This window comes from Corvus brachyrhynchos, unplaced genomic scaffold (assembly GCF_000691975.1).
Source record: "Corvus brachyrhynchos isolate BGI_N302 unplaced genomic scaffold, ASM69197v1 scaffold203, whole genome shotgun sequence".
Classification (NCBI taxonomy): domain Eukaryota; kingdom Metazoa; phylum Chordata; class Aves; order Passeriformes; family Corvidae; genus Corvus; species Corvus brachyrhynchos.
The window spans coordinates 110136-136084 of NW_008237408.1; the positions used below are offsets into that span (position 1 = coordinate 110136).

Below are 25949 nucleotides of genomic sequence, written 5' to 3' on the forward strand. Positions count from 1 at the left end.
GTGTAGGGACAGCGCCGGGGCCGTGCGATGTGCGGAGCCCCGGGGGATGCGCGCAGGGTACCGGCACCGAGAAGTGCAAGGGATGCTCGGAGCCGGCGACATGCTCGCAGGGTACCAGCACCGAGCACGGGGCACCTAAAGCCCGTGGGATGCAGCGATGCACAGGACGCGCAGAGCCGGTGAGATGCACGCAGGCTACGAGCAATGCAAGAGGATGCCCGGAGCCGGTAAAACGCCGGGAAGCACCGAGGCCACACACAAGGGGCACAAAGCCGGGCTGGTCCTATACACGCTGGACATGGGACGGTCACCCATGGCAACGCCGTATCCACACCCGGACATGACAGTCTCCCCACCGGCGGCACCTCGCACGGGTGACAGCGAAGCGCATCCCGCCGCCCGCGCATCCCTCGCCGCTCACCGTGTCCATCCGCGGCATGACGGCGCGGTAGCCGCCCATCTTGAAGCGCAGCAGGTTGTAGATGTCCTCGGGGTGGCCCAGCCATTTCCGCAGCAGCTCCATGGGTGCCGCCGCGCGCTCCCGCCGCCCCCAACCCGGCCGCCGCTTAACCAGAAAGGGCGGGGCCGAGCCAGCCCCGCCCCGCAGCCAATCACAGCGCCGGGTGCATCGTTCGGTGGGGCGGGCGCGGCGCCGATTGGCGGAGGCGCGCGTTAGCACGGGCAGAACGGGAAGGAGCCGGCAGCCCGGACCCCCGCGGGTGAGCGTGAGGGGAGCGGCACCGCCATGGGGCGAGGGGAGGGCCCGGGACGGAAGGGAGCTTGAAGACTTTCCAGTTCCAAGCCCCTGCCACGGGCAGGGACACCTCCTATTAGAGCAGGGGCCTCCCAGCCCCTCACCACCCTCTCAGAGAACAATTCCTTCCCACTATCCCATCTGTCCCACTCCCCCCTTGCCCAAAGTCCCTTTCCAGCTCTCCTGGAGCCCCTTAAGGTACTGGAAGAGACTCTAAGGTCTTCCTGGCTCCTTCTCTTCTCCAAGGTGGACACTCAGCTCGGAGCCTGACTCCAGAGCAGAGGTCCTCGAGCTCTTAGAGCATCTCCGTGGCCGCCTCTGGACTTGCTTCAACAGTTCACATCCTTCCTGTGCCGAGAACCCAACACCTACCCAGCTCCATCCTCATCTTTCGAAGTGCAAGATTTGGCTTTTGGGTTTTTGTTTTTTTTTTTTTTTGTGGGTGGTTTTCTTCCAGAAGTTGGACTTTGATCATCATTGTGGGTTCCTTCCAACTCAGGATATTCTACAATTCTTTTGTTTTGGAAGGGCATTGAAAGGGTACTTTGCTGACACTCTGCAGAAGGGACATTAACCACCTTCTTTGGCCCCATAACCCCATTAATTGGTTTATTCATCAATCCCATAACCTGCAACCACTCTAGGGTGTTGCAGTTCACAGCGGAGAGGCTGTGCAAGTCTTGCCTAGGAAGCAGCTGCCTACAATGGAGGTGTTTACCTCCGGCATTCGCAGCTGATTTGCAATCCATCTTTAAATGCGATTCCCATTAATGAGAACCTTTACACCACTGAGGAAAGCTGCTGGTACCATCCTCTACAGGCAGCACCACAGAGGTAGCTGTTAACCAACTCCATGCAGCTGGAATTTCCCTGTACACCTCAGCTTTTAACCAAGAAACTGCCAGAAAGGACACACTTGCAATGAACAGCACCAGTTCTAATTCCAGCTTTTATTTTTTTGCTCAACAGGTTATTATTAAAATAAACTCAAATCCAGGGGGAGAGGACAGCAGCAGTTCCTGCCTAGTGTTTAGAGACACAGGTCTATTTCCAAACCTTTCTGCTTTCAGGTTTCCTTGGAGATCCTGAGTTTTATGCAATCCCCATCACACAGTGTATTTCTAATTTTTTTTAATTACTTCTACAGCGAGATCTGGAATTGGCAGCTTGCCACAAAGCTGAAACCTATTGGTGGCAGAGATGAGTTCCACCAAGCACTGCTGACGTATATTTTGTGTACATTGATGTGGAAGGAGGGAGCTGTTCCTGTCAGATCTGACACAGGGAACAGCCCCTCATGTTTAACCACACCCATCCCACAGGTATCCAGCTCCAGACAGAGGCAGGATTATTTAATTCCCAATTAATCAAGCTGTTGAGGCAGAGGGGTATCCTCTGTTTTGCTGAGTCCTCCAGGGTCAAGGGACAGGGTCACTTCAGACCACAGCAGTGCCCTGCTCAACCCTTTATACTTCCCATCCACTGCCACCTGAACAGGGCAACCAAAACACCTCAGAACTGGTCAAACTCTTTACACTGTTCTGCCACTGTGACAAAAAAAAAAAAAAAAAACAACATGGACATCTACTTTTTCCTTTCTACAGCCACTCAGGGGACCTGGGACCCCCACTGAGCACTTAACTCTGCAGGTCCCTAAGGACCAAACTCAACAGCCTCAAAAAAACCACTGAGACCTTTTAGGACAATGAAGAGCATGGCTGAAATACCACCTAGCACCCTCCAGGACAGGTCACTCAGTGACTGGGGAAGGGTCCCCATCCCCTGGCAGCACTGCAGGCTGGCACTGAGGGCACCACCATGTAAGTCTCTTGAAGCCACACAAGGGTCCAAAAGTCCCCTTCATCAAGGGATGCCCCAGGGGACACTGCTCCTTCTGGTACACCCTGGGGTGCAGCCCCTGGCCACGCAGTTTGTTGTGCAGCCACTCAGAGCTGAACTGAATGGCGCAGTCCAGCAGATGCTCCAGATCTGAGGGAGCCAAGAGGGAGCCTGGTGTTAATGGGTGGATCCTGGCCAGGTACAAGATCTCGTTCTTAATGATGTTCCCTGGAAAGGGTCAGAAATATAGAGACAGTAAGGATATTTCTAATAAAGGTAACACAGGCTGCTGGCTCCAACCTGTGATTTCTGCCTCAAGGATTGCAGCCAGCAATGCCATTCCCTGTATCAGAGGTGGCATCCAAAGAGTAGACTTAGAGCTGGGATTGGGCTGGAAGAGGTTTCTTCCCTCTACCCTTGTTACAGACCTTGAAGATGACCACATGCCCTCAGCTGGACCAACCAGAAGCTGTTAGACTAAAGAAAAAAACTGCCCAGACATGCACTTCTGCATCTGTAGACATCCCACCCATGCTCCTCCATTTCTCCTTCTGCCACTATTCCCTGGAACTCACCCAGCCCTGAAAAATATCTTTGGTCTAGGAGGGTGTAGCAGATGGGATCAGGTGCACGGAGGGCACAGAGCGCCCGGCCACGGTGGAATTCCACAGACAGGATGTCAGAAGCAGGATCAGCCCTCGGAGAGGAGCACCAGAGCATCCGGCAGTTGTAGAAAACAAGGAAGCCTCCACTCTCAAAGTGCAGAACCAGCCTGGGAGAAGCCAGGAAGTTGGGAGTCTCTCGTCAGAAACATCTCTTGACCTACTTGCTGTACTCTGCAGCTGGCCATGGTCTCAAGGCAAGGTGGCCTCTTTCATGATTTCAGACATGAAACGTGGTGGTGAACACACACAACTGGTGGAGAGTTGCTCCTTCTGCTGCCCTGTGCTCCCTGGATGACCAGGGCTCCAGCAGGAGGGTTGACAGATCAGGGAAATGGATGTTAAAAGTAGCACACAAAACTGTGTCTAAAAATACTTGTATAGAAATCAAATCATCCTTCAAAAAATCATAGAATCATAGACTGGTTTGGGTTGGAAGAGAACCCAAAAATCATCTTGGGCCACCCCTCTGCCTTAGGCAGGGATCCCTCCCCTACCCCAGGTTGCTCCAAGCCCTGTCCAACCTGGCCTTGGAAACTTCCAGGGATGGGGCAGCCACAGCTTCTCTGGGGAGCTGTTCCCCCTTGCTCTGTACAATTCCAGTGGGATACAGGACACAAACCATAACCATGTTTTCAATTCACTGCTACCTTCAACAGCATCACTCCAGCCTGTGATTCCAGCTGAGATGTTTGCTATTTATCCAGGGCTTTTTAAAAAACACATAACTGGGAGAAACTGACACTTTTAGGGCATGATGCAGACTGGCATCCTAAAACTTCACTCTTTAAGATAAAATCTTAGCAGAACTGGTACTGTGATCCCCAGGCCAGCAGGCAACACATCCTACAATTGATTTCACTGGGGATTCTCTGGTTGAACACACCCCACGTCCACTCATGCCATCTCTTGTGCTTTAGCATATATCCGAGAAAATCAAGGCTAAGAGCATCCCCACACAAATTTAGTTTGGGAGAAAAGAGAAAAGGCAGGGAGAGAAAAGATTCCATGAAATACCTGGGCACAGGGTCCTTCCAGTCCCCCCTTTTATTGGCTCTGTTTGCCCTTGAGAACTCGTTTGCCCGGACGCTGCCGAACATGCCAAAGTGGATGCGCAGCCAATTGCCAGGACCCTCTGCTCCATCTGGGGCTTCAGATCTTGAGTGCTGGGGGTCCTGCAGCTCCTCATCCTGGGAATGGGCATGTGGAGCACCAATCTGTCCTTGGCCTCCCTGGGCAGGACAGTGTGCCCCACAAGCAGCCTCTCTTTGCAGCACCGTCTCCTCTGCGGTTGGTTGGAAGGGACCTTCAGCTGCCACAAATGCCAGGTACAAGTTCTTCCCATGAACCTGAGAAAAAGAGCTGGGATGTACTGATGATCCATAAAGGATCATAGAATTCTAGAAAGGCTTGGATTGGCTCTTAAGGATGATGTCATTCCACTCCCCTGCCATGGACAGGGATACCTTCCACTAGACCAGGTTGCTCAGTCCTCATCCAACCCAACTTTGAACACATCCAGGGATAAAACCTCTGGCTGTTTCCATACAAGTCACTATTTTCTACAGCATCTATTAGACGACACATCACCCCACCCTGAACACAGGATTAGTCAGCATCCAAGCCATTCCCATCAGAGCTGGGGTCATCCTTGCAGATTCCTTTCTTTGCCTGCCTGAAGCATAAGGTGTTCAGATGCCACTCAGTTCTGAATCCCTCTCAGGGGCTCCTATCAGGCCCACCAGGACAGACACTCAGTGGTTTGAAGTTTGTTATCACTGCTTCTGATTCACCTTCGAACTTTGTGCTGGGTGCATTTTGTGCTTTTCATTTTGCTCCCCACCTTTAATTGGAGGTGAGGCTGCACCAGGGTTTGGCCACTCAGGTCCAAATCATCATCTGGGGTGTGTCAGGCCAGTGAAGTCCCATCAGGACCAACCCAGTGTGAATTCTGATAAGTGCCTGTGATTCCTTTTCCTGGTCTTAAAAATCAAGAGTCAAACACGGTTAGAAGGGAAAAAGGGATTTTACCTTGGTACTTATTTTAAGGATCCTTAGGTGCACTACACCCAGGTTGAATGCACCTTAATGCACACCACAATGCCCACCCCCAAAAGATCTGGTATAATCTTATAGGCCTTACTAATTAGCATATCTATCAGAAATTCCCCAGTGAGAGGCCCAAATGAGCCCCCATCCCCAAGGAGCCTTCCCCTGGATGGTTCTATCTCAGTTTACAGAATGTGTTCTGGAGAGGACCTTGGGGTCTGGGCACACTGATCCCTAACTACGAAGCCTCTAAGATGTTGAGTGTCCTAGCTTGACAAACAAGTCCAAGAATGTAGGCAAAAAGCACTAAGAGTACAGAAGTCGTAAAAAGGTATAAAAGGGGTGTAAAAGAAAAGGCAAAAAATTATCATGGCATCACCTACAGCACAGATGCCTTAACTCAGCCAGGTGAAACCCTCAGGGAAACATTCACAGGTTCTGCACCTTCTGTCACCCAGGTGCAGGGCAATGGTGGCCTCCCCCAGACTTGTCATGGATCTGTAAATTAAACTTTAGCACAGCTCACCTGGGAGTCCTGCAGCCTCAGGGCATTCAGATCATTCACATTGAGCTTCCGGCTGCTTCCTCCCACCTTGGCCACCACTTGCCCCACAAAAGGGGAGGTCAGCAGCTGGAACTTCCTCACTGACGGGCCTTCTGGCATCTCCAGCAGCTGCTGAGGGATTAGCAGGTCCTTGGCACACTCTGCCCTAGACTTGAAGGGAAGTTGCAACTCAGAAATACACAAAACATTCTCCTAATTTTCCTTCTTATGTCCCTGTGGCAAAGTCCATGAAGATGAATAGGTTTCTTTCAGGACCAGGGAGGTAGGGGAGCTTCCATCCTAGTGGATATATATAATTATCCAAGCAGAGCCCTGAACAACCTGCTCTCATGGCAGCTTTCACCCCACAAGCAGGAATTTGGCCTGGGAATCTCCCAAAGTCCTTTTTCCTGAAGTAGTGGAAGGTTTCCCTGCCCACATCAGGGGGGGTAGAAGTAGATGGTCTTTAAGGTCCCTTCAACCCATTCCATTCTGTGATTTTATGATTAATGACCCATAACCAGCACAGGCCGGTGACCCATCTTTTCCCTGATACACCGTGGGAAGTGCTGCTCCCATGGAAAGATCAGCCCTGGAATTAGAACATCTCCACCCCTTGCTTTACCCACTGCTTGCCCCACTGACTGCAATGGCACGGAACCAGTTGGGGAGCATTCCTACACTCTGCCAGCAGCATCTGGGAGCAGAAGGCTCCAGATGAGGATGAGATGAAGCAGCACCATCCTGCAGCTCCCTCCAGGAACTCACACCAATACATAAGGAGTTATTTCAGGCATGAAGCCTCCATCACTTGCAGCTCTTCTGAGACTTCTGCTGGCTGTGGGTGTACAAGGAAAGCTCAGTTTGGCTTTCATCCCACAGTGCCAGTTCTCCCTGCAAACTAATCCCAGAGACCAGCACTGACCAGAGGCTCAGCATCAAGCTCCACAGCACTCAGTACAGGGCTCTGAGGCACCTGGCACAGCTGTGAGACAGCTTGATGAAAAAAATCAACAGCAATCCTGGGGTCCCCCACCAGAAGAGCCATTCCCACCTCATGCCAGCATCTTGGCTTCTCCACTGCCTGGGCTGGCTCAGAGTGACTAAAACCAAAGCCTCCAATGCCACACGCTCCTTCCACAGCAAGGGGACATCCTAGGCATGGCTGTGAGGAGGAGCAGCAGGCATGACAGGATGGCTGTAAAGGCCTTCCTGTGCTGCAGCACAAACCAAATCCCTTTTGGAAGGGCTCAGGAGGAAAACATGTTAGGGAACATTAATTTAATGTCTTATATCAAGGTACAGATGTTAAGTGGTCATCAAAACTAGATTTACCAAGGGTAAAGGACTGAGCTTTAGTCCTCTGCCTTCAAGGGCATGTGATAATTACTCACAGGCCTGCTCCATTTGCACCCGAAAACTTGCATATTATGTTGATAAAGACACAGCTAAAGAGACACTCCTGCTGCCAAAGGCACCAGCAGCAGCTTGGATCCCTGGATGCAGCTGGCCACAGGTCATCCAAGGGGTCTGCCTCAAATTTCCAGGCACTGGCTTCATGTCAGGCAGCACAGACAGAGCTCACATCCCAGGGAAGTTCACCACCTGCAGAGCTGACTGCTGCTCCATCGGTTCTCCACAGGCTCACTGTGAGAGACTGGAAGCATTGGGAGCTTCCAGCGCTGGGAGGTGTTAATGCTCACACTGCCCCAGCTGTAGCCTGTCTGACAGTAAAGTAACACTCCTCCTCAAGAAGGAAGACTGCCCTGTTTCTCAGGACATTAAAAGAACAGTATTTGCCATCTCTGATCCCCTTGTACCTCCTCATTTCACCTTTTTACTCCAGACTCACTTCAGTCTCATCCAAAACACTCTGCCCTCCAAGGAGAAAGAGGAGGAAAACCATCCCCAGCCCTCTGCAGGGCATGACATCCATCTCTCCATGAGCATGGCCACCTGAGCTGGTGCCTTCTGCAGCTCTGGAGCAGGGAGCCAGGCCTACAGGAGAAATCCTCCCCCTGTATGGGCTCACTCCCAGTCCTTGTGGCTGGACAGCAACCCAGCACCCACAAGGGAACAGAGCAAGGACAGGGCTCATGCAGCTCACCCCAGCTCTGCCTGCAGCCAGGGATTGCAGGAAGGCTCCCCGGGACCTTACACCCCTGGGCAAGGCTCCTGCAGGGCCTTTAAGGCACAGCCCTGACCTTCTGCTTGCACTGGGGTGCAGAGCTCCCCACCTTCTCACATTCAGCCAAGCATCAACTCGCAACCATTGTAAAAAACAGAGCCTTGAGTCCCCACCCCATTCTCACCCACACCTCCCCAGGGCAGTGAAAGCACCCTCAGCATTCCCCCCAAGCCCCACATTCCTGCATCCAGCTCTCATTCGCTGCTCTCCCCAGGCCCACCCTGCGCATCCATTTGGGGAGCAGGCTGGGCAGCCTTCCCCCCCTACTTCATTGACTCCCTTCTACTCTGCACAGCCCTTCCTCTGCCCCCAACCACCTCCCACAGCACCTCTACCCACCCTCAAGAAGACCTCCTACAGCCAAACCCCTTCCACCCACCTCCTTTTATAGGGGACAAAGATCCTCCCCCCAAATAGCAGGGGAACTCCCCAGTTGGCTGCTGGGGGAGGAATGGGCGGGTTCCAGGTGCTGGCCTCACTCACCCCACCAGTTATACTGGTCTGTAGGAACTGGTTGGACTGGGAAGGAAGCAGGGCATCCTGGGAGGGTGATTGGGTGCTTAAAGGAGGGCTGTGCTCGGCCACCTTCCACTCTGTAGGGGCACAGCCCTTGCTGACAACCTGATTTCGGCTTGAGGGTGTTGTCTCTGAGTCCAGCTGGAAGCATTCAGGCTGAACTAAGTAAAACTCGGTGAGAAGACCAAAAAGCTAAGTCATGACAGTTTTTAAGTGCTCCCAAGGGCTTTTCCCCTCTCTGCTGTGTTAGGGGTGTTACCAGTGCTGGGGCTTTTCCGCATTTGTATTAAAATCGTAGTCACAGACTGGTTTGGGTTGGAAGGGACCTTAGAGGTCATCTAGTTCCACCTCCCTGCCATGGACAGGGACACCTTCTACTATCCCAGGTTGCTTCAAGCCCTGTCCAGTCTGGCTTTGAGTTGCATCACTGCTGGGTCTGTCACCTCTGAGTTTGTCATCCTGTATTGGCCATCCCAAATCCTACATAAAGGAAGGGGCTCTGTAGGCTCTGGGGCTTGGTGACGACATTCAGTCTCCTGCACTGACTCATTGTGTGGGAATCCCCAGGTCTAGGCAATTAATTTACCAAAGATTTTAGCTCTCGTTAATTATCTAATATTTATTATATAAGACATTTATGTAGGACAAGGAGTAATGGTACAAGTTGAAAGAGGGGAAATTTAGGTTAGATATTGGGAATAAATTATTAACTTTGAGGGTGAGGAGGCCCTGGCACTGGTTGCCCAGGGTGGCTGTGGCTGCCCCATCCCTGGAAGTGTCAAAGGCCAGGTTGGATAAGGCCTTGAGCAACCTGGCTTAGTGGAAGGTGTGCCTGCCCATGGCAGGGTGTTGAATGAGATGAGCTTTAAAGTCTCTTCCAACCCCTTAACGTTCCATGATTTGTAAAAACATTTCCACCATGAGGGGGGGCAGACACTGGAACAGGAACCCAGAGAGGTGGTGGGATTCCATCCTTGAGTGTATTCAAAACTTGACTGAACAGGGCTCTGAGAAACCTGATTTTGTCCCTTTTGACTTAAAATTACTCTGTAATTCTTTCATTGTGAGCTCCCTGGGACAGGACCCACTGCACCATTTCTTCTCCAGGTGCATTTCATATATTTTCAATATTTCATCATTTAGCCCCAGCCCTCTCCAAGAAGCCCACGAGGGTAGACAGAGTCAGGCAGAAACCTTCTGGTTTTATTATCATTGTTTTATTTCCATTAGTTCTAAAGGTGTAGAAGTTACGTGGATTGGTAGCCATACTACTTCATAATAGATATTTTTTTACATCTTTAAATAATTACAGCTTGTTCAGTTGGTTGGTTTCCCTCTCCCCCTTACAAATAAGTGTCTGTTTCCATGAGACCTTCCCAGATGACCTGGGAAGCTTCAAACTTTATATATGGGGAGAAGAAAAAAAAAAAAAAGGCAAAACAAAACACCACCCCTGACATAGTCACAGCTTCAGTGTTACATTGAGAGTTGTTGATTGGTTTTAAAGCTCCCTTGCAATATTCCTGAGCTCCTCCTGATTGCACTCTCTCCATCCAAGCCCGTAAGATTGCAAGTGATCTGTGGATCTTGTCTGATCAGTTTACAAAGAATAGCTGAAGTGAATCAAGACATTGCACTTCCACAAGGAGCAAAGACATTTAGAAGTGGTTAAATGACCTTTCTTGGCTCCCTGTCCTGGTTCTCATATGCCCATCTCCTTTTGGTGGCCACTGAGCCAGTGACAAGGTGTGGTCTGACACAACCAAACCTCGTGTTGCAAACCCTTCAGCATCCAAATTTTCATGATTAGGGATGATCTTGAGGGGAACAAATCCCACAAATGCGTTTTCATACGTGCTGAGGTGTTTTGCAGGAGTGGGCCCTTCCCTCCTTCTCAGGGAAGGATTAATTCTCGGTCCTGTATTTGTGTAGGACCTGGTATGGATCTTGCTGGCTTCTCCAGCAATAAAAGCAATTACGAAGCTAATAATTACTTTGCCTTAATGGGTCTCTAATAATTGTATCTAATTCATTACCAAAGCAGGTTCTAACTGCCTCCCCCATCACGGGGGAACTTTTTTGTAAGTGGCCCCTCGTGCTAGAAGGAGCTGAGTGTCCTGCAAGTGGTGGCACTTTAATCCTCTTGTCCTGTGAGTATCCCTTTGTCTGTCACTTCTGGAGTTTGCCATCCTGCATTGGCCACTCCAGCCCCTACCTGCAAGATTGGCTCTGAGTGATTCCTGGGCTTGGAGACCATGTTCAGCCTCCCACAATGACTCATTACATGGGAATCCCCCAGTCTGAGCAATTAATTTGCCAGTGATTCTTGGAAAAAATCCCAGCATGAGGGTGGTCAAACACTGGAACAGGAAACCAGAGAGGTGATGGGATTTCCATTCTTAGGAATATTCAAAAGTTGCCTGAATAGGGCCCTGGGAAACCTGATCTCATCCCTTCTGATTTGAATTATTCTGTTATTTGATCATTAGAAGCTCTGAAGAAGGGGACCCATCAATTATGGTGTGTTTGTACCCCACCTGAAATGGTGATGCTGCATCTGAGGTCAGTCTCTCACCATCTTGGTGTCAGCATTGGCCTGAAAAAGACGAATTCCCCTGGGCCAACAACAGCTCTACAACAGTTTTGGGTGATTGAAAAGAACCACAGGACCTGGTGTATCCAAACTTCTGGTGCAAAAGCAGGGACAAAAGAGCTAATTTCTACCCCTAAAGAGTTGTCCTCTACCCCTAAAGCTGTCCTCGTGGCCCCCAAAGCTTCACCTTTTGAAAGCAGACTTCTTGTTCTGTTAGCAGGGACTTGTAAATGCTCCTCACTCTGTTTCAAGAATTGTTTTTCGGGCTTCGAGGAAGGCTAAAAACCAGTTTATAAATCTCTACCCAGTGGGCATAAGGCAGACTTATGTTCTGCAGGGATTTTTCCCTCTGGCATTACAAGCAGAGCCCTTTCTGGCATCTCTGAGTGGGTTTTAAGGGTGGGAGAAAAATTCCACTGGGGAATTTGGCTTTGAGGGAAGGAGGAGGAACACAGCAACAAGGGAAGGTGGACAGAACCACTGTGAGCCTCCAGATGGAAAGAGAAATGGGAGGTGTTGTTGGTCTGGACTTTAGCTCCTCTCTAGGAGGCTCTACTCCCTCTTGGGCTTTCCAGGGTAGTTGTGGATATCTCAAAAGTTGGCATGAGCCAAGGGGGATTTTGTGGTGCCGGTTGCTGTGTTATGGCCAGGAATTCACAGCCAGATCCCAGGAGAGCTCTACTGCCATTTACAAAGGGATTTACTTGAAGGGAGAGTTTGGGTAAAGATCTTCCTGCCAATGGAGAAACACCTTTGTGTTTTCACCTCAAATTCATATTTTTCAGTGTTATTTCTGGCCTCTTCTCTGAAGCCTAGCAGGTCTGAACAGAATCACAGAATTTTATTTATTCATGTTTCATTAATGTCTTTCCTTCACCTGTAATTAGCACTAATGAGGCTGCATAAACACTGCATTAGCTCTGCAAGACAGAGTGGGAACTGGTGCAGACACCATCCAGCCGTTCCCATGGCATCATTGCCATGGTGTTTTTCTCTAGGGAGTGTGGAGGCTCTATCACCCCTCCAAAACCCTGCAAATCTGAGCTATGGAGAGAACGGGAAATGGGAGAGGGTCCAGGACTCTCCAGTCATGACCAGTCCAGTTGAATCCTTCTCCTTAGAGAAGCTTTTACACCACCAGGAGGGAAAGGCTGAGTTCAGACAAAGACAACACAATGCCATTCTTTTGCCTCAAACCTGTCCATGGCTCTTCTCTTCACCAAGCCATGTGCCTTAGTGTTTGTGTGGAAAAACACTCCTTGTGGGAATGTTGAAAAGTAGGAGACAGAGGGTGGCGCATTTGGGAGGGATGCACAATCCCCCTTAGAGATTTTTCACTTGATAGTTCACTACTCGAGTTCTGGATGTGGGGAGGAAAAGAGAGGAGCTGGGAAGGCAAGAAGGGTCACAGAGCTTGGGAGCAGACAGAAACAAGAGTGAAGAATCTTGAGGGATGAGGTCTCCCAGAAATTCTCTGCGTGGACAGGCAAAGCTGTCCTTCCTTGGAAATGTTGATGCAAACGTCATGGGAAGCATCTGGTGAAGCACTTGGACTGCCCAGGGGAGCTGTGGCGTCTGCAGTGATGGAGTTTGAGTTTGTTAAGCCAGAGACAGAGCAGTCAGGGCTGGATTAGGCAGGACTGATCCCAGCGGGCTCTTAGCATCTCTTCCAGCTCCATTTGCCAGGATTCCCCGGTAGCTGAGAGCCTTATGGGCAAGCAAACAGATGAGTCTTGTTTAATGGAGTTGTGCTTCTCTTGCAGGCAAGCAAGTCTGTGCACATGCTTGGTAAAGAAAACAGCCCCTGCCACCTCTAGTAGGGGCTGAAGCCACTGCTTGTTGCAAAAAGTGAAATCCTAAAGGATTAGATGTGGGAAATGGTCACAAGCCAGCTGTTAGGGGGACAGTGGGCACTCACAGTACAGCCAAAAATAAGTGACAGTCAGATTTCATCAGTGGCATCCAAACCAACATGAAAATAGGCAAAATAATTAAATTATCTGTCTGAAAAGCAATGGCACAGCAGTGTTAGAAGAGCATCTTTCACTTGCTGTGCTCTTGAATTATCTCTAAGCCTGGCTTGTCACTATCCATCAGTGAAGAGCCCAGCCATTTCCTCCAGGATTTGATGACCAGCATGGGTCTCATCTACTTTCTTCCAGAAGGTTCCTTCTTCCAAAATCCCTCTTTGACTTTGGACAGACCTACTCCAGGCTTAGCCAACAACCTTTTGGAAACACAGTCCCACAATTTCGTAGTGATAAATAGGAAAGGAGTTACTATTAAATACGGACATTCATGAGCTTTCCAGACCATCTAGGAAAATGAAGACAATGCTCTACATGTGTGAGCTGAGGAGGAAGGGGGATGTCTCTTTTTTCTCTGCCCTACATCATATCAAATCCACTAAAGCCACTAAAGAATCTCTAGTGAAGTCTGTTCAGCAAACTGTGCTGGAACTGGCTCTGTTTGGTGGAAGATCACTGAATTTGGCTCATGAGAAGACGGTGGCATTTTCTTCTGTTCAGAAAAAGAATGGGTGGCAACAGAAGAAGTGTCCCTGCTCCACCATTGTCTGAGTCTTAAATGCCAGATATTGTTAAATAAAACTCAAGAACTGTGTCCATCTCTGTGTTTCTGGCTGTTTCGTAGTAAGTGGTGACAATCAGAGAGGCTCATTTAAAGTGGGGAAAAAAGGCTTCAAATCCTTGAGTTACTTTGAGATTTGAGTCTTCTCTGTTCATTTCATGAGAGCTCCCCTACACCTCGGATAAGTTCTCTGTACCTCTCTGGTGGAACATCTCACAAGGGGAGAGAAGGCAGGAGAGCAGGGGAGGTGGGAGACAACAATGACTTGATGATTACGTGGCATCTTCTTCATCTCTCGAGCGGATCAGCCTGGAGTTCATAGGGAAAGGGCCAGGTTATGCAGTTATGATGTCCCCGTGGTTCTCAGCCAGCACCAGGCTGTTCCAGGAGTCCTGTTTGGAGCTGGTTTGGGGAGACTGGCTCATGGCTGACTGGTAAGCCTGCGGGGAAAGCTTCAGAGCTGAGATCGCAGGGTGGATGGATGATCCATGTCCAGACATGGCAGAGACTGAGAATGCCTATGGAAAAAGGAGAATGCTGTGAAAAAAGCTTCAAACCTTAGAGGACCGTGTGAATCCCTTTTGTGTGAGCTGGTGCTGTCGTAAAAATGTGTCTGGATTTGGTGCAGGGCTGGAGATTGCAGCCGACATGGGATACTTTGAGCAGGTTCTTTCCTGCTCTCTGCTTTTCCTTCTAATTCTAGAAACACAATGATTTGGGTTTGAAGAGACCTTAAAGATCATCTTGTTCCAACTCCCTGCCATGGGCAGGGACGCCTTCCACTATCCCAGGCTGCTCCAAGCCCTGTCCAACCTGGCCTTGGACACTTCCCGGGCTCCAGGAGAATTTCTTCCTAATATCCAATCTAAAGGATATTGTCAGTTTGAAGCCATTCTTTGTCAGTTTGAAGCCATTCCCCTTTGTCCTATCACTCCAGGCCCTTGCAAATAGTTTCTCTCCATCTTTCCTGCAGCCTCCCTTCAGGTGCTTATCTTTAAGTACCTAATTAAGGTTTTGAGGATGTTCTCCCCATGTCTTCCATCCTATTTCCCATTTTTTTTCCTCTGCCAGCACCTCCTCTCCGTACCTGAGAAACGGGGCTGGGGTGCCCGTAGTGAGATGAGAGCCCGGGTTCTGTTTTGATGGGGCGCATTTCCTCGGTGGTCGTGGTGCTGCTGCTGCTGCTGCTGGTGGAGCTGGTGGTTGGGGTAAGACTCTCGCTGCTGGATGGGCCTGGACGAAACCAGAGGGTAAAACAGGCTCTTTCCAAAGAGCTTTCAGCACAGAGCTCTGCCCACCCACCCAGACGCTAGCGTGGTAAAAATAAATTTTAAAATAGTTGGAAGGATATTCAGGTATTTAGGCATCCCCCATTTTTTTGAAAACTGGCCTGTTTTGTCACTGGGTCTCTGACTTGCAGGGCACTGTGGTCAAAAACACAAGTGCACACACAAATACACATCATAAAATAAATTCCTCCATTCAACACTTACCTGCTTGTGCCTTTGTTTTGTTAAGGTTCTTAGGCTTGCGTTTCCTCGTCTGAATTCCCTCTTTTCTCATGGCTAAAGGCCTTGGGACCTGTGGATACAAATAGAAAAGCACATTGGTTTCTGAATGTCCTTAAGGTCATCTAAGAGAACATGATTCCAGTTCTAACTTGTGGTCGAGCTGGTTTAATTGAAAGCAACATCAAGACGGAGCCCAAATTCCCTGGTCAAGAGAGATTCAAGACATGCATCCAAATGGGAATAGGAAGAAAGTTCACACCATGGTTCTGAGTGTTTTAGGGCCAGAAGGGAAGACCAGCTCATCTGATTGACTTTCCTGTTTAACTCAGACCAGAAACATCTGTCTGGCTTATACCTGCTTTTTTGAAAGGCACCAAACCTATGTGGGATGACCTCCCGTAGGAGCTCATCCCACGGAGGGGATCAGAAAGACACTGGGATTTCTAGGAAGAATTTTTTGGTTAGGTGAGACTTCCCCTGATCCACCATAACTTCCAGTTTTGACCTGACCCTGCTGAATATTCTGTCATCTCCTCTCAAGCACTGGACATCACTGAGAGCATCTTTAGTCAGACACAAACTGTTCAAGCAAGAAATGCAAAATGTAAAGCAATTATTTATTGCCTCATAGGGGTTGGGTTTTTTCCTTATCTATATATGGAATATAAAAACCCTAGGAGCAGCAATCACAGAACCAGGAATGGTTTGGGTTGGAAGGGACCTTAAAGATCATTTAGTTCTAACCCTTCTGCCATGGGCAGGGATGCCAGTGCCATGAGGAACAGAACAGGGGGCTGCCACTGAGCAATCACCAGGGTGTTGAGGGCTTCTGTCTCTGCCATGGGGGTGGCCCCATTGCCGCTGAGTGATGGGAGAAAAGCTGGAGATTTACATCCTGAATTCCTGCCATGCCTTGGACACCAGCAGGACTCTTCTAGATATATCAGGTGTGATATCAATACATGAAGCTACCACTGGCAGGAAGAGACTATCTGGACACCTGTACAAGAAAAGTGACCCATCAGTCCCTGACAAGTCTACAGCCAAGCCTTAGCTGGGATCTGACAGCTCATGTGAAGGAGCTCAGCCCTTCCTTGTGCTTCTGACTTCCCTTTTTAACTAAAGTGCCTGCATTTATGTGGAAAGAATCTGGGCCTGGTTTTGTTAGGTTTTAAGACTTATTTGCAAAGGGGACCTAATTAGTAAGTGAGAAATACCCAGTGTGCACCCCCCCTTGCAGGTATAAACATGATGTAACCTTGAGGGGGACTAAACCAAAGGGACAGCAGGAAAACCAGCTCCAGGAGAGCACAGAGGTGTGCAAAGAACCCAGCCCCCAGCCTGGTGCCACCTTCCCACAGCAAGGATTTACCCCGTGGAGCTTCATGTAGAGTCCGCAGGCGTTGCAGACGGGCTCTCCCTCAGCGTTCCTGCGCCAGAGCGTGGTGGTCGTCGTGTGGCAGTTGGCACAGGAGAGGCCGACGCGGCGGGACGCTGACTGTGGGGACAGCGGAGCAAGGAAACATGTCAGCCCTGCAGTGCCCTCACCAGCAGCGCTCCAGATTCCAACCAGCTTGCTCCAGCACACCTCAGGGTACCCCCTCTGCTCTTGCCTCTCTTTTCGCCCCTTTGCAGTTGTCCAACTACCTCTTTCTGCCCCTCTTGGCCTTTCCACAGCCTCCAGGAGGTCCCAGGTGTCCTGAGGCATCTCAGATGGTGCCAGAGACATGAAATAGAATCATTAAGGTTGGGAAGGACGTCCAAGATCACCCAATCCAACCTGAGACCGATCCCCACCTTGTCAACCAGACCAGAGCAGTGAGTGTCACATCCACCTTTGGACACCTTTGGAGATGGGGATTCCACCACCTCCCCAGGCAGCCAATTCCAATGCGTGACCACCTAAATTCTTCTTGATGTCTGACCTGAACCTCCCCAGGCACAGCTTGAGGCCATTTCCTCTTGTCCTGTCCCTTGTTCCCTGGGAGCAGTGTCCAACCCCCCCCGGCTGAACCTTCTGTCAGGGAGTTGTGGAGCATGAGAAGGTGCCCCCTGAGCCTCCTTCTCCAGAATCCCACATCACCTGAACAGGTCCACAGATCTCCAGCAGGTCTGGTGACAGCTTAGAGACCCCCCTGCACGTGTACACGCCTACACTAAGGTATCTGGATCTCAGACCATCCTGACTTTTCCAGCTCCCAAGCCCTTCACCTTCCTGGCTATCCCAAGAAAATGTTACCAATGCCATAAATGTTACATGTTCCTTTGTGATATGTTGCTCAAGGAGCTTGAGGGGAAGATAAAAAGAAAAGAAGAACCACCTTCCGGCAGCATTTTCCTCCTCTTGATAAAGAGGGATAATTAATAGGAATTCTCACTAATGAATTAGTATAGGGAGCAGACCCGAAGTTCCCTTTCTGGGTGAACTTGTTTAGTCAGGCTCAGAAGGCCAGAGGAGAAAGCAATGGGCTTGAAGCCATGTAGAATACAAGCTTTGATCTTGGAAGCAGAGTGGGAGGTGGAGGAAGAAAAAGCCACGTGCTCCACACCTGCCTGACTCTTCCCATCATCCTTCAAAGCTCAGGCTTTAGAGGCCGGTAAATGAGAGAGGGAAGGTCCTGGGTGCCGGGGTGAGATCCTGCCGGGAACAGGCGGTGTCCGGAGAGGCGTTTCACAAGAGGGCGCTGGGTGCCCATGGCTGCTGGCAGCGCTCCGGCTGCTTTTGGCACTCGCTGTGTTCGGGCACAGACAGGGCTGAGCGATGCAAAGGGCAGGGCAGGGTGGGGATGGAGCCTCGTGGGAAGCAAGGAGTGCGGAAACCTGGCTCTCGGGGGTGGCTTGGTGGCTGCTTTTAGCTTGGGTTCACGGTCGTGGAACGTTATGGAATCGTAGAATGTTGTAGAATCGTAGAATTTTAAGATGTTAGAAGGGACCTTCGAGCTCATCTAGTCCCAACCACCTTCACTAGCCCAGGTTGCTCAAGGCCTTATCCAGCCTGGCCTTGGGCACTTCCAGGGATCCAGGGGCAGCCACAGCTTCTCTGGGCAACCTGTGCCAGGGCCTCCCCACCCTCACAGGGAAGAATTCCTTCCCAATATCCCATCTAACCTTGCCCTCTGTCAGTTTGAAACCATTCCCCCTCATCCTGTCACTCTTGGAAATAGTCTCCTCATCTTTCCTGTAGGCTTCCTTCAGGAAAGCTGCAATTAGGTCAACCCAAAGCCTTCTCTTTTCCAGGCTGAACAATCCTGTTCCTGTCCCCCAGGTTCCTTGTGCATACCCCACCCTGACCCCACAGGTTTTCGGATGCCCTGACCTGACCTGACCTGCAGTGGGGGCTTCACCTCACCCAATGGATCTGGGAGAAGAGTATCCAAAAAAGGTATCCAGAAGAGTCACCATGAAGTGAGGGGGTCACCCAGCAGTGACCAGGGACCCCTGTGGGTAAGAGAAGATGTACTGGTACTGTCCTGGAACTGGGGAGAGTTGCCATTCCTCCTGAAATGCCTGCAGGATACTAAAGCAAAGACTGGCTTTTGCTGAACCAACACCACAAATCCCAAAATCACCCTGTGTCCGTCAGCCCCTTCCACTGCCTGGCTGAGCGTCTGGAGGACTGCTCTGGGCAGTACAAGGTCTTGGAGTGTCCCAAGCATGAGAAAATCTGTCTTGTCTTGAAAATCTGGATCTCAGCTGGGCAGATGGAGTTGAAGCACCCCTGGCATCTCCAGCTGGCCGAGGTCTCTTTGCCTCCTCCTCACCTCAGGTGTGTTTTCTTGACTTACCAGCCTCCTCTGGGGTTTGAACAGGGGCCGGTTGATGCCGTTCATCTTGTGGTAGAGCCCACACGCGTTGCAGAGGTAGTGCCCCGTGCCGTCCCTCCTCCACAGCGGGGTGGACATGGCCCCACAGTTGACACATTCTCGCCCCTCGGAATAATCGTCAAAAAATTCTGCTGCCAGGATGGGAGAGAAGGGAAGAGACTCAGTTAGTTAGGTGGCCGTACATTTAATTGCTGCTCTGGTTCTCAGTTTAGCCCAGAAGGGACATTTCAAGAAATCACATTCAGATTTTATAGGTTGCAAGAAACAGCTCTTCCTTCCCCAAGCAAGCCCCCAGGGATTACTGGGAAAAGCGACTCCTTTCCCTGCCATGGCTGCAGGACTTCTGTGGCAGCAGGGACACAGATACCAGGATACAGAAAGAGAAACCACCCCTTGTGCTCTGACATTATCCAATTTTTGAGATTGACCATGGCCAGGGCAAGCAGATTGGGGCAGGCGAACAGCCCTGTTTACAATGAGGGCAGATTCCTGAGATCACGGATAAACGCAAACCCCACACAGGAGAACTGCCCAGAGATCAGGCAGCTGCATCTCAGCTGGGCAGGGAAAACCATTCCATGTGCCCTGCTCGCCATGGGAATGCTCCTCACCCAGCCCCTCTGCTGGGGGAATGGCTGCAGAGAGCCAAGGGAGAGGAGGTTTGTGTGCCTTCACCCCATTCTCTGCACGGGAAACATCTCCTGATTACAGGAATCCACATCTAAAGTGTGAAGGTTCCCTGCCCATGGAAGAGGGTTCAAACGGATGGTCTTTAAGGTCCCTTGCATCCCGAACCATTCCATGGTTCTGGGATTCTAACCCCAGCTCAGGCTGACAGATAACAGGGATTGTTGGGAATTTATGTGTGTCAGAGGCTCAGCTTTTGATGGAAGTCTGCATCGTGCTTGATGCCACACTCCAGGGCTTGCTGCATTCACCCACTGCCTCCCTGGTACCTCCTGCACTGGGGCTCGGCTGCAGCTGGGCTGTGAGGGGGAGGACAATTGGGCATGGAGGGACAGGACAAGGGGCAATGGGTTTAAACTGACAGAGGGCAGGTTTAGATCAGATGTTAGGAAGGAATTCTTCCCTGTGAGGGTGGTGAGGCCCTGGCACAGGGTGCCCAGAGAAGCTGTGGCTGCTCCATCCCTGGGAGTGTCCAAGGCTGGGATGGACGGGGCTTGGAGCAACGTGGGACAGTGGAAGGGGTCTCTGCCCATGGCAGGGGGTTGGAATGAGATGAACTTTAAGGTCTCTTCCAACTCAAACCATTCTGGGATTCTATGAACTGCCCTGGGCTGGGCCAGTCCAGCCCCTCTGGCTGTGGCAGGACCAGGAGGTGCAAAGGTCAGCACAACACAGCTCGACTGCATCATCCTTTGGAAAGACACCGCTCACTCCCTGTTCCATACAAAGCCTTCCAGAAGCCAAGAACTTCACTATATTTTTTGCTTGTCCACCTGCTTTTTACATGAAAACCTCAGCTTCCTGCTCAAAGACAATTGCTCCCCAAGGAGCAAACCAACAAAATTTGGCTTCTTGCTGAGCTGTGCCTCAATCCCATGTGGATTCTCTGATGTCTAGCAAGGGTTATGTTCAGACATGGCCTTATTTTCTCTTTTCCCCAGACTATTTTTGGAAAATCTGCAGGAAACTGCATAACTGTGAAGCAGCCAAAGGACAAAAAATTTAATGAAGTGGCGCCAGTAAACAGAGACAGAGGAAAATGTTCACGTGAGCCTAATTCTCCCTAGAAAATCAGGCTAAAAATGGCAGGAGATTACACCATGTGCCCACGAGGAAATGGTAGAAAGCAGTAATTTATTGTACCCAAGCAGCTCTGGAGCCAGAAAAGCAGGAATCCAGTATCTTCCCGGCAGTTTAGGAAAATCTCATTACCCTGGAGAAATTCTGGTGGTTTTGAAAAGATGGGAATCCCTCCAGGCAATTTTTGTCCACGTGGATTCAGTGATACCATAACCCTCACTTTCCCCCTTAAAATGACAATTGAGTCACAGCCAAAATCTAGATCAAATAAACTTCCTTTGAAAAGAGAAGGGATTGGAACAGCTGGTCAGGAAAGAACTCGTTTCCTTGAAAAATCTCAAGAAAGGAAAACATTTCACTGGGGTTTTTTTCATCTTAGAAGTTGTTGAGGTTTTTGATTATAATTTTCCAAAGAAAAAGCCCAAGTATTTTCACAGTAATTTTTGTCCTGTAAAAAATCCCTTCTTCTTCGAAAATAATTCAGTACAGAGTTGTGGACATAATCCAGGGAGAATTTAGCAGAGCAGAGGTAATCAAAATGTAAAAGTTAAAGCTTGAGTGATTTGAGTTGTGCCTGTGACTAATTACAAAATACAATCTTTCTTGGAGGTTTTTCCACCAGGAAACCAAAATATAAAAGTTTTTGATCAAAGACAAAGGAGAAAACTCCTAACAGTCCCTCGGAAATGTTAAGACTTGGACTAGCTCTTGAATAAGAAGGTCCCTCAAAAAAATGTCAGGTATGGATATATTTTTGGTTTTAGAAGAATGTAAGTCTCCTATTTTCTGGCAATAAATAATTTGTTGTCAAATGCTGATTGTTATTTCCCAAGAGTGGGACACTCAGCTCCAGTGCCCACAATATTTAAAGTGTTGGTTTCTCATCAACATCCAAAAGACGAGCGCAAACCTGTCTTGAGACCTGCTCTCCTTTTCCATCTGCATTTGCCTGATATTCTTCCCTATTTCTTTGGTGCTTTTGGGTTGGGTTTTGGGTTTTTTCCCAGTTTCCGTGGGATTCGGACTGGAGCGTCTTTCTTGAGGGACTTTCACAGAATCACAGAATGATTTGGGTCGAAAGAGACCTCAAAGCCCATCTCATTCCAACCCCTTGCCATGGGCAGGGACACCTTAAACTATCCCAGGTTGCTCCAAGCCCCATCCAAACTTTCACTGGTTGAAGTTTCCAAAAGTCCCCTTCTGCTTCCATGGCAATAACATTTGTGAGACTTTCCTCTCTGAGCTGCAGGCAAAGGTGATCCTTGTGGACATTCATAAACAGGAATCATTGGCGTTTGAGAGGGGAAGGGACAGACTTTGTTCCCAGGGGACACCGAGGCCTCACGCAATGGGTGGCTCTCCCTAATCGAGCCCATATCAGATGGGTGTGTCCCCTCTGGGCACCATCCAGGGCTGAGTCAGATGACATCTGGAGAGTGCAACCTCATTAAAACTGTTCCTGCAGCCCTGTCAGTGTAGGGAGAGCTCTTTGACCTCAGGAGATATTGCCTGGAGGAGAAATATCCTCACCTGCTTCAAAGAATGCTTTGGGATGGCACAGGAGGTGTCTTGGACACTGCTGGATGTTGGCATAGAGGTGATGATAGAGGCTTGGGGCATGTCATTTATTGCACAAAGGGTGTTTGGGCCCTAAGAAAGTGGGAAACAAGGGATTGGATTTCTTTCTAGAAGAAATTATATTTTTATAATTATTATTTTGTATATATATATCTATATATATAATTTCACAGCATCACTAAACTCCAGGATGAAGTTGCCGAGGGGAGCTTTCTGAGCTGTCCTTCTGTCCACACATCCCCCCCGCTCTCAAAAACCCTGAAGATCTGCAAAATAATGAGAAAGTATCACCTGAAGACCTGCAGCCTGTGCAGTTTGATGTGGGTGGGTGTCCAGGACCCAGGAAACCTGGATGTTCCCAGGGCTCAGAGCCCACAGGAGCCGGGATCCACCATCAGGCTGAGCTATATTGGGCATGGAGGCCACCGGGCTTCAAGTGCACTAATTGTTTAATTTGTCACTGTTATTAATAATGGGGATTAAGGAGACTCCCCAGGAAAAAGCAGCAAAGTGTTTTCTTGGCTTCTGGCTCGGGGCTGAAGCTCTAAATCCTGGCATTATGAGATCCCCTGACACTTATTCCTTGTACTTTGCAGCCGGGAAAGGAAACGTTTATTCAGGCAGCAAATGGCCCGAGCGGCTCCCAGAGGGCCCTGAACAATGAGGGGGGAAGGAAAGGCTCCCCCAGTCGCACTCAGGGCAATGATTTCCGTTCTGTGGCACAGGAGCCGCTGCCTGATAATGGAGATTTATGGGTCCATCCGGTGACCTCTGTAATGGCCTTTCTGCTGGAAAGATTTACTCCCTCTCCTGAAGCCAGGTACAGCCAGCACTGGGACAGGGTTGAGGGAAGGATTTGCTGATCAGGCTGAGAAGGACATCAGCCTATGGCTGGGGGAGCCTCCTGTGTGCTGAGTGGCCTCATCTTCCTCTTTGAATGTTCAGCTTCCCCACGTGCCTTTGCCGAGCCCTTATCTTCTATCTTGGGATCATTCGGTCCTTTTTATGGCCTGGGTCCCTGGTGTTGACTAATCCTGATGGCCTTCTACTTAATTCTTCATAAAACCCTGCCTTTAGTCAATGAAGGAGCTTCTCACTTGAAAGCAGGTCATGAAAACTCAGTGAATGACCAGTGGAGAGGATGGATTATGTTCCATCCCCATCCTGGTCATCATCAGCTTGCTGTGTAAAATGAGATTTTTCCCCTCACATCTACTGTTTATGAGCACTGCAAGGTCCCCAGGGCAGGAAATGTCACTTGTGTGTTGCACAACGGCCTCCTAATCTTGGGTGAGGCCTTGAGCACACTCATGTCAGAAACACTTTCCACAATGGGACATCCAGTCCCCAGGGAGCCAGAAGTGACTCCTAAGCGGGCATGGGGGTCTGGTAGGGAAAAAAGAATTCTTGGATGTGGCCTTTTGTGACACTTGGTCATTGGGAGGAGTCCTTCACATCCACTGACATCGGCCTGTATGGGCACTGCTGGGATCAAGAGGAAAGCAGACCGGAGCCCCCCCCAGCCAGCCCACATCTCCAGCACCTCTGGCTCACCAAAAGTCTGAGGAATTTTGCCTTCCCAAACAGGAGAACCAGACACCCACTTGCAACTCTACCCAAGGCTTGAGCCTGGAGAGTGGCTTGAAGTGACTTCTTCCCACCATCTCTGCAAACCCCAACTCTGCCAGCCTGGCACTAGTTCTATTCCTAGGTCCAGACCTTTGGGCTTTTCTTTATCAACCCATCCCTGGAAGTGTCCAATGCCAGGTTGGACAGGGCTTGGAACAACCTGGTCTGGTGGGAGGTGTCTCTGCACATGGCAGGGGGTGGAATGAGATGAGCTTTAAGGGCCTTTCCCAGCACAGCCTGGCCACTCACCTGGGCAGGAAGAAGGGATTCGGGGCCACTGTGAGGGTGGTGGTGCCCTGGCACAGGTTGCCCAGAGAAGCTGTGGTATCAACCCACCTGGAAGTGTCCAATGCCAGGTTGGACAGGGCTTGGAACAACCTGGTCTGGTGGGAGGTGTCCCTGCCTATGGCAGGGTGTTGGAATGGGCTGATCCCTAAAGTCCCTTCCAACCTAAATCATTCTGGGATTCTGTGATTAAATCTGTTCACATTGGAGAGATCATCTTGAATGCATAAACCTCACAGGTCAGGACACTAAGGAGTGATAACAGAAAAAGGAAATATTTTGAATCCTTCAGTTCAGAGCCAGCATCCAATTTATAAATTTCTCTTCCCAAGCCAGCCCATGGAAGGGGACAAAGAGCCCTCCCTACCCTGGTTTGGGTCAGACCCTCCTGCATGAGAAACAACCAGGTTGTCTTCTACGTCCCTCCGGCCCCCTCCTGCCTTCACCCTCTCTGGATGGAAAGAGACTTCCATTAATACAGCACTGGAGTTTTGTTTACAGCTGGAGAGATATTTGATATCAACAGTTCCCCCTGCAGAAGTATCTTCTCAACCCAATGAAGCAACTCAGCAAAGGAGAAACTGTCCTTCAAACACAGCCAGGCCACTTACAGGCTCTAAACAGAGCCTGAGAGCAGTTTTCCCAGCAGAGAAGCAGTTTCCTAAAACAATTTGTTATGGTAAGAGGTGAGAGCCACGATCCTGTGTATACACAAATCCCAAATGGACTCTCAGGGGCACTTGCAGCTGAGGCGAAGGACGTGGACACCCTGGAATCCCACCCAGGACACCCTCACCTTCTGCTCCAATGGACAGCCACAACAGCATGGTAGGGGAAACAGGGTTTGCCATTCTCAGCCGCTTTGTCCAAAATCCCAAAATTGTTTCCATTAAAAAGGGGCAGTTTGGAAATCCTTCCTACTCTTCAAGCCTTTTGGGGTCCTTTTAACCAGCATTTTGCTGGAGCTAGAGGAGCTCAAAGTCACATCTTCTATTTCTTTGGAATGGGTTGAGGTGTTCCCATGAATTGCATGATGCCAGAAGCCAAAGTTTCAAGGGGAAAAACCCATCAAAAGATGGGTCAGATCACAGCAGTTAAAAGTGCTGGTTGGTCCAGGACTGTGGCAGAGAAGGACTGAACTGGAAAGGAAGGTGGCAGCAAAAAAAAAAGAGGGGAGATGAAAGAGGAATGGGAAGGGAATGACTGCTAATTTAAAAATCCCAAATTTATGCTTGGGGGAGCTCTGTAGTCAAAGGAAAGCTGTCAGTGAGCCTTTCCTTTATCCGTGGCGATTTCACCAGCTTAGCACACAGGCTGGGATCAGAAAGTGAGGATGGAGCTAAAGGATCCAAGGGTGTTTCTGTAAAACCAGGTTTTGCTCACTGGCTTTTCCCGCTCTGCTCCCTCTTCTCTTCCTGTTTCCTCTCTGACAGAATCTGGGGGGAAATTCACCCAGGGTCCCACTCTTTAAGAGACAAATGGGATCTAAACACAGCGAGAGTGGGACAGTGCCTGTCTAAGCAGTGCCCATCACTGGGCTGGGTGCTGTGGGAATGTGGCTCCCTGCTCTCCCCTGGTCTGGACTAACAGAAAGAATCACCGGTGTGATTGAGGATCTGCA

The 25949-nt window shown here is 49.8% G+C and overlaps 3 protein-coding genes across 3 annotated transcripts in view; all 3 read right to left on the minus strand.

The window, feature by feature from the left end:
- The window catches only part of FDFT1 (farnesyl-diphosphate farnesyltransferase 1), an 11216-nt gene extending 10640 nt beyond the window's left edge, over positions 1 to 576 (minus strand). Inside the window, exon 1 of the mRNA XM_008631026.2 lies at positions 422 to 576. Coding sequence (XP_008629248.1) covers positions 422 to 523 — 102 coding nt within the window. The 5' untranslated portion in view covers positions 524 to 576. The remainder of the gene's footprint in view (positions 1 to 421) is intronic.
- Positions 577 to 1171: 595 nt separating this feature from the next.
- Positions 1172 to 8328, minus strand: NEIL2 (nei like DNA glycosylase 2). Its single transcript, XM_008631050.2, has 4 exons — positions 5831 to 8328; positions 4273 to 4604; positions 3169 to 3365; positions 1172 to 2821 (listed from the first exon to the last, which is right to left on the minus strand). The coding sequence occupies exons 1-4, from the start codon at positions 5966 to 5968 to the stop codon at positions 2505 to 2507; spliced, it is 984 nt and encodes a 327-aa protein (XP_008629272.1). The 5' UTR covers positions 5969 to 8328; the 3' UTR covers positions 1172 to 2504.
- A 1406-nt stretch (positions 8329 to 9734) lies between these two features.
- Positions 9735 to 25949, minus strand: part of GATA4 (GATA binding protein 4) — a gene marked incomplete at its 5' end in the record, with an annotated part of 28418 nt that continues 12203 nt past the window's right edge. The window contains 5 exon segments of the mRNA XM_008631051.2: positions 9735 to 14252; positions 14822 to 14967; positions 15228 to 15315; positions 16618 to 16743; positions 19031 to 19200. Of these exon segments, the coding sequence (XP_008629273.1) occupies positions 14070 to 14252; positions 14822 to 14967; positions 15228 to 15315; positions 16618 to 16743; positions 19031 to 19200 (713 nt within the window).

Coding starts and splice junctions, on each gene's coding strand:
- NEIL2 (XM_008631050.2), bottom strand. CDS start 5,968: ATGCCAGAAGGCCCGTCAGTGAGGAAGTTCCAGCTGCTGACCTCCCCT. Junction 4,605..5,830: donor TGAGGCTGCAGGACTCCCAG/GTGAGCTGTGCT, acceptor TCTTTTTCTCAG/GTTCATGGGAAGAACTTGTA. Junction 2,822..3,168: donor AAGATATTTTTCAGGGCTGG/GTGAGTTCCAGG, acceptor GACCCTTTCCAG/GGAACATCATTAAGAACGAG.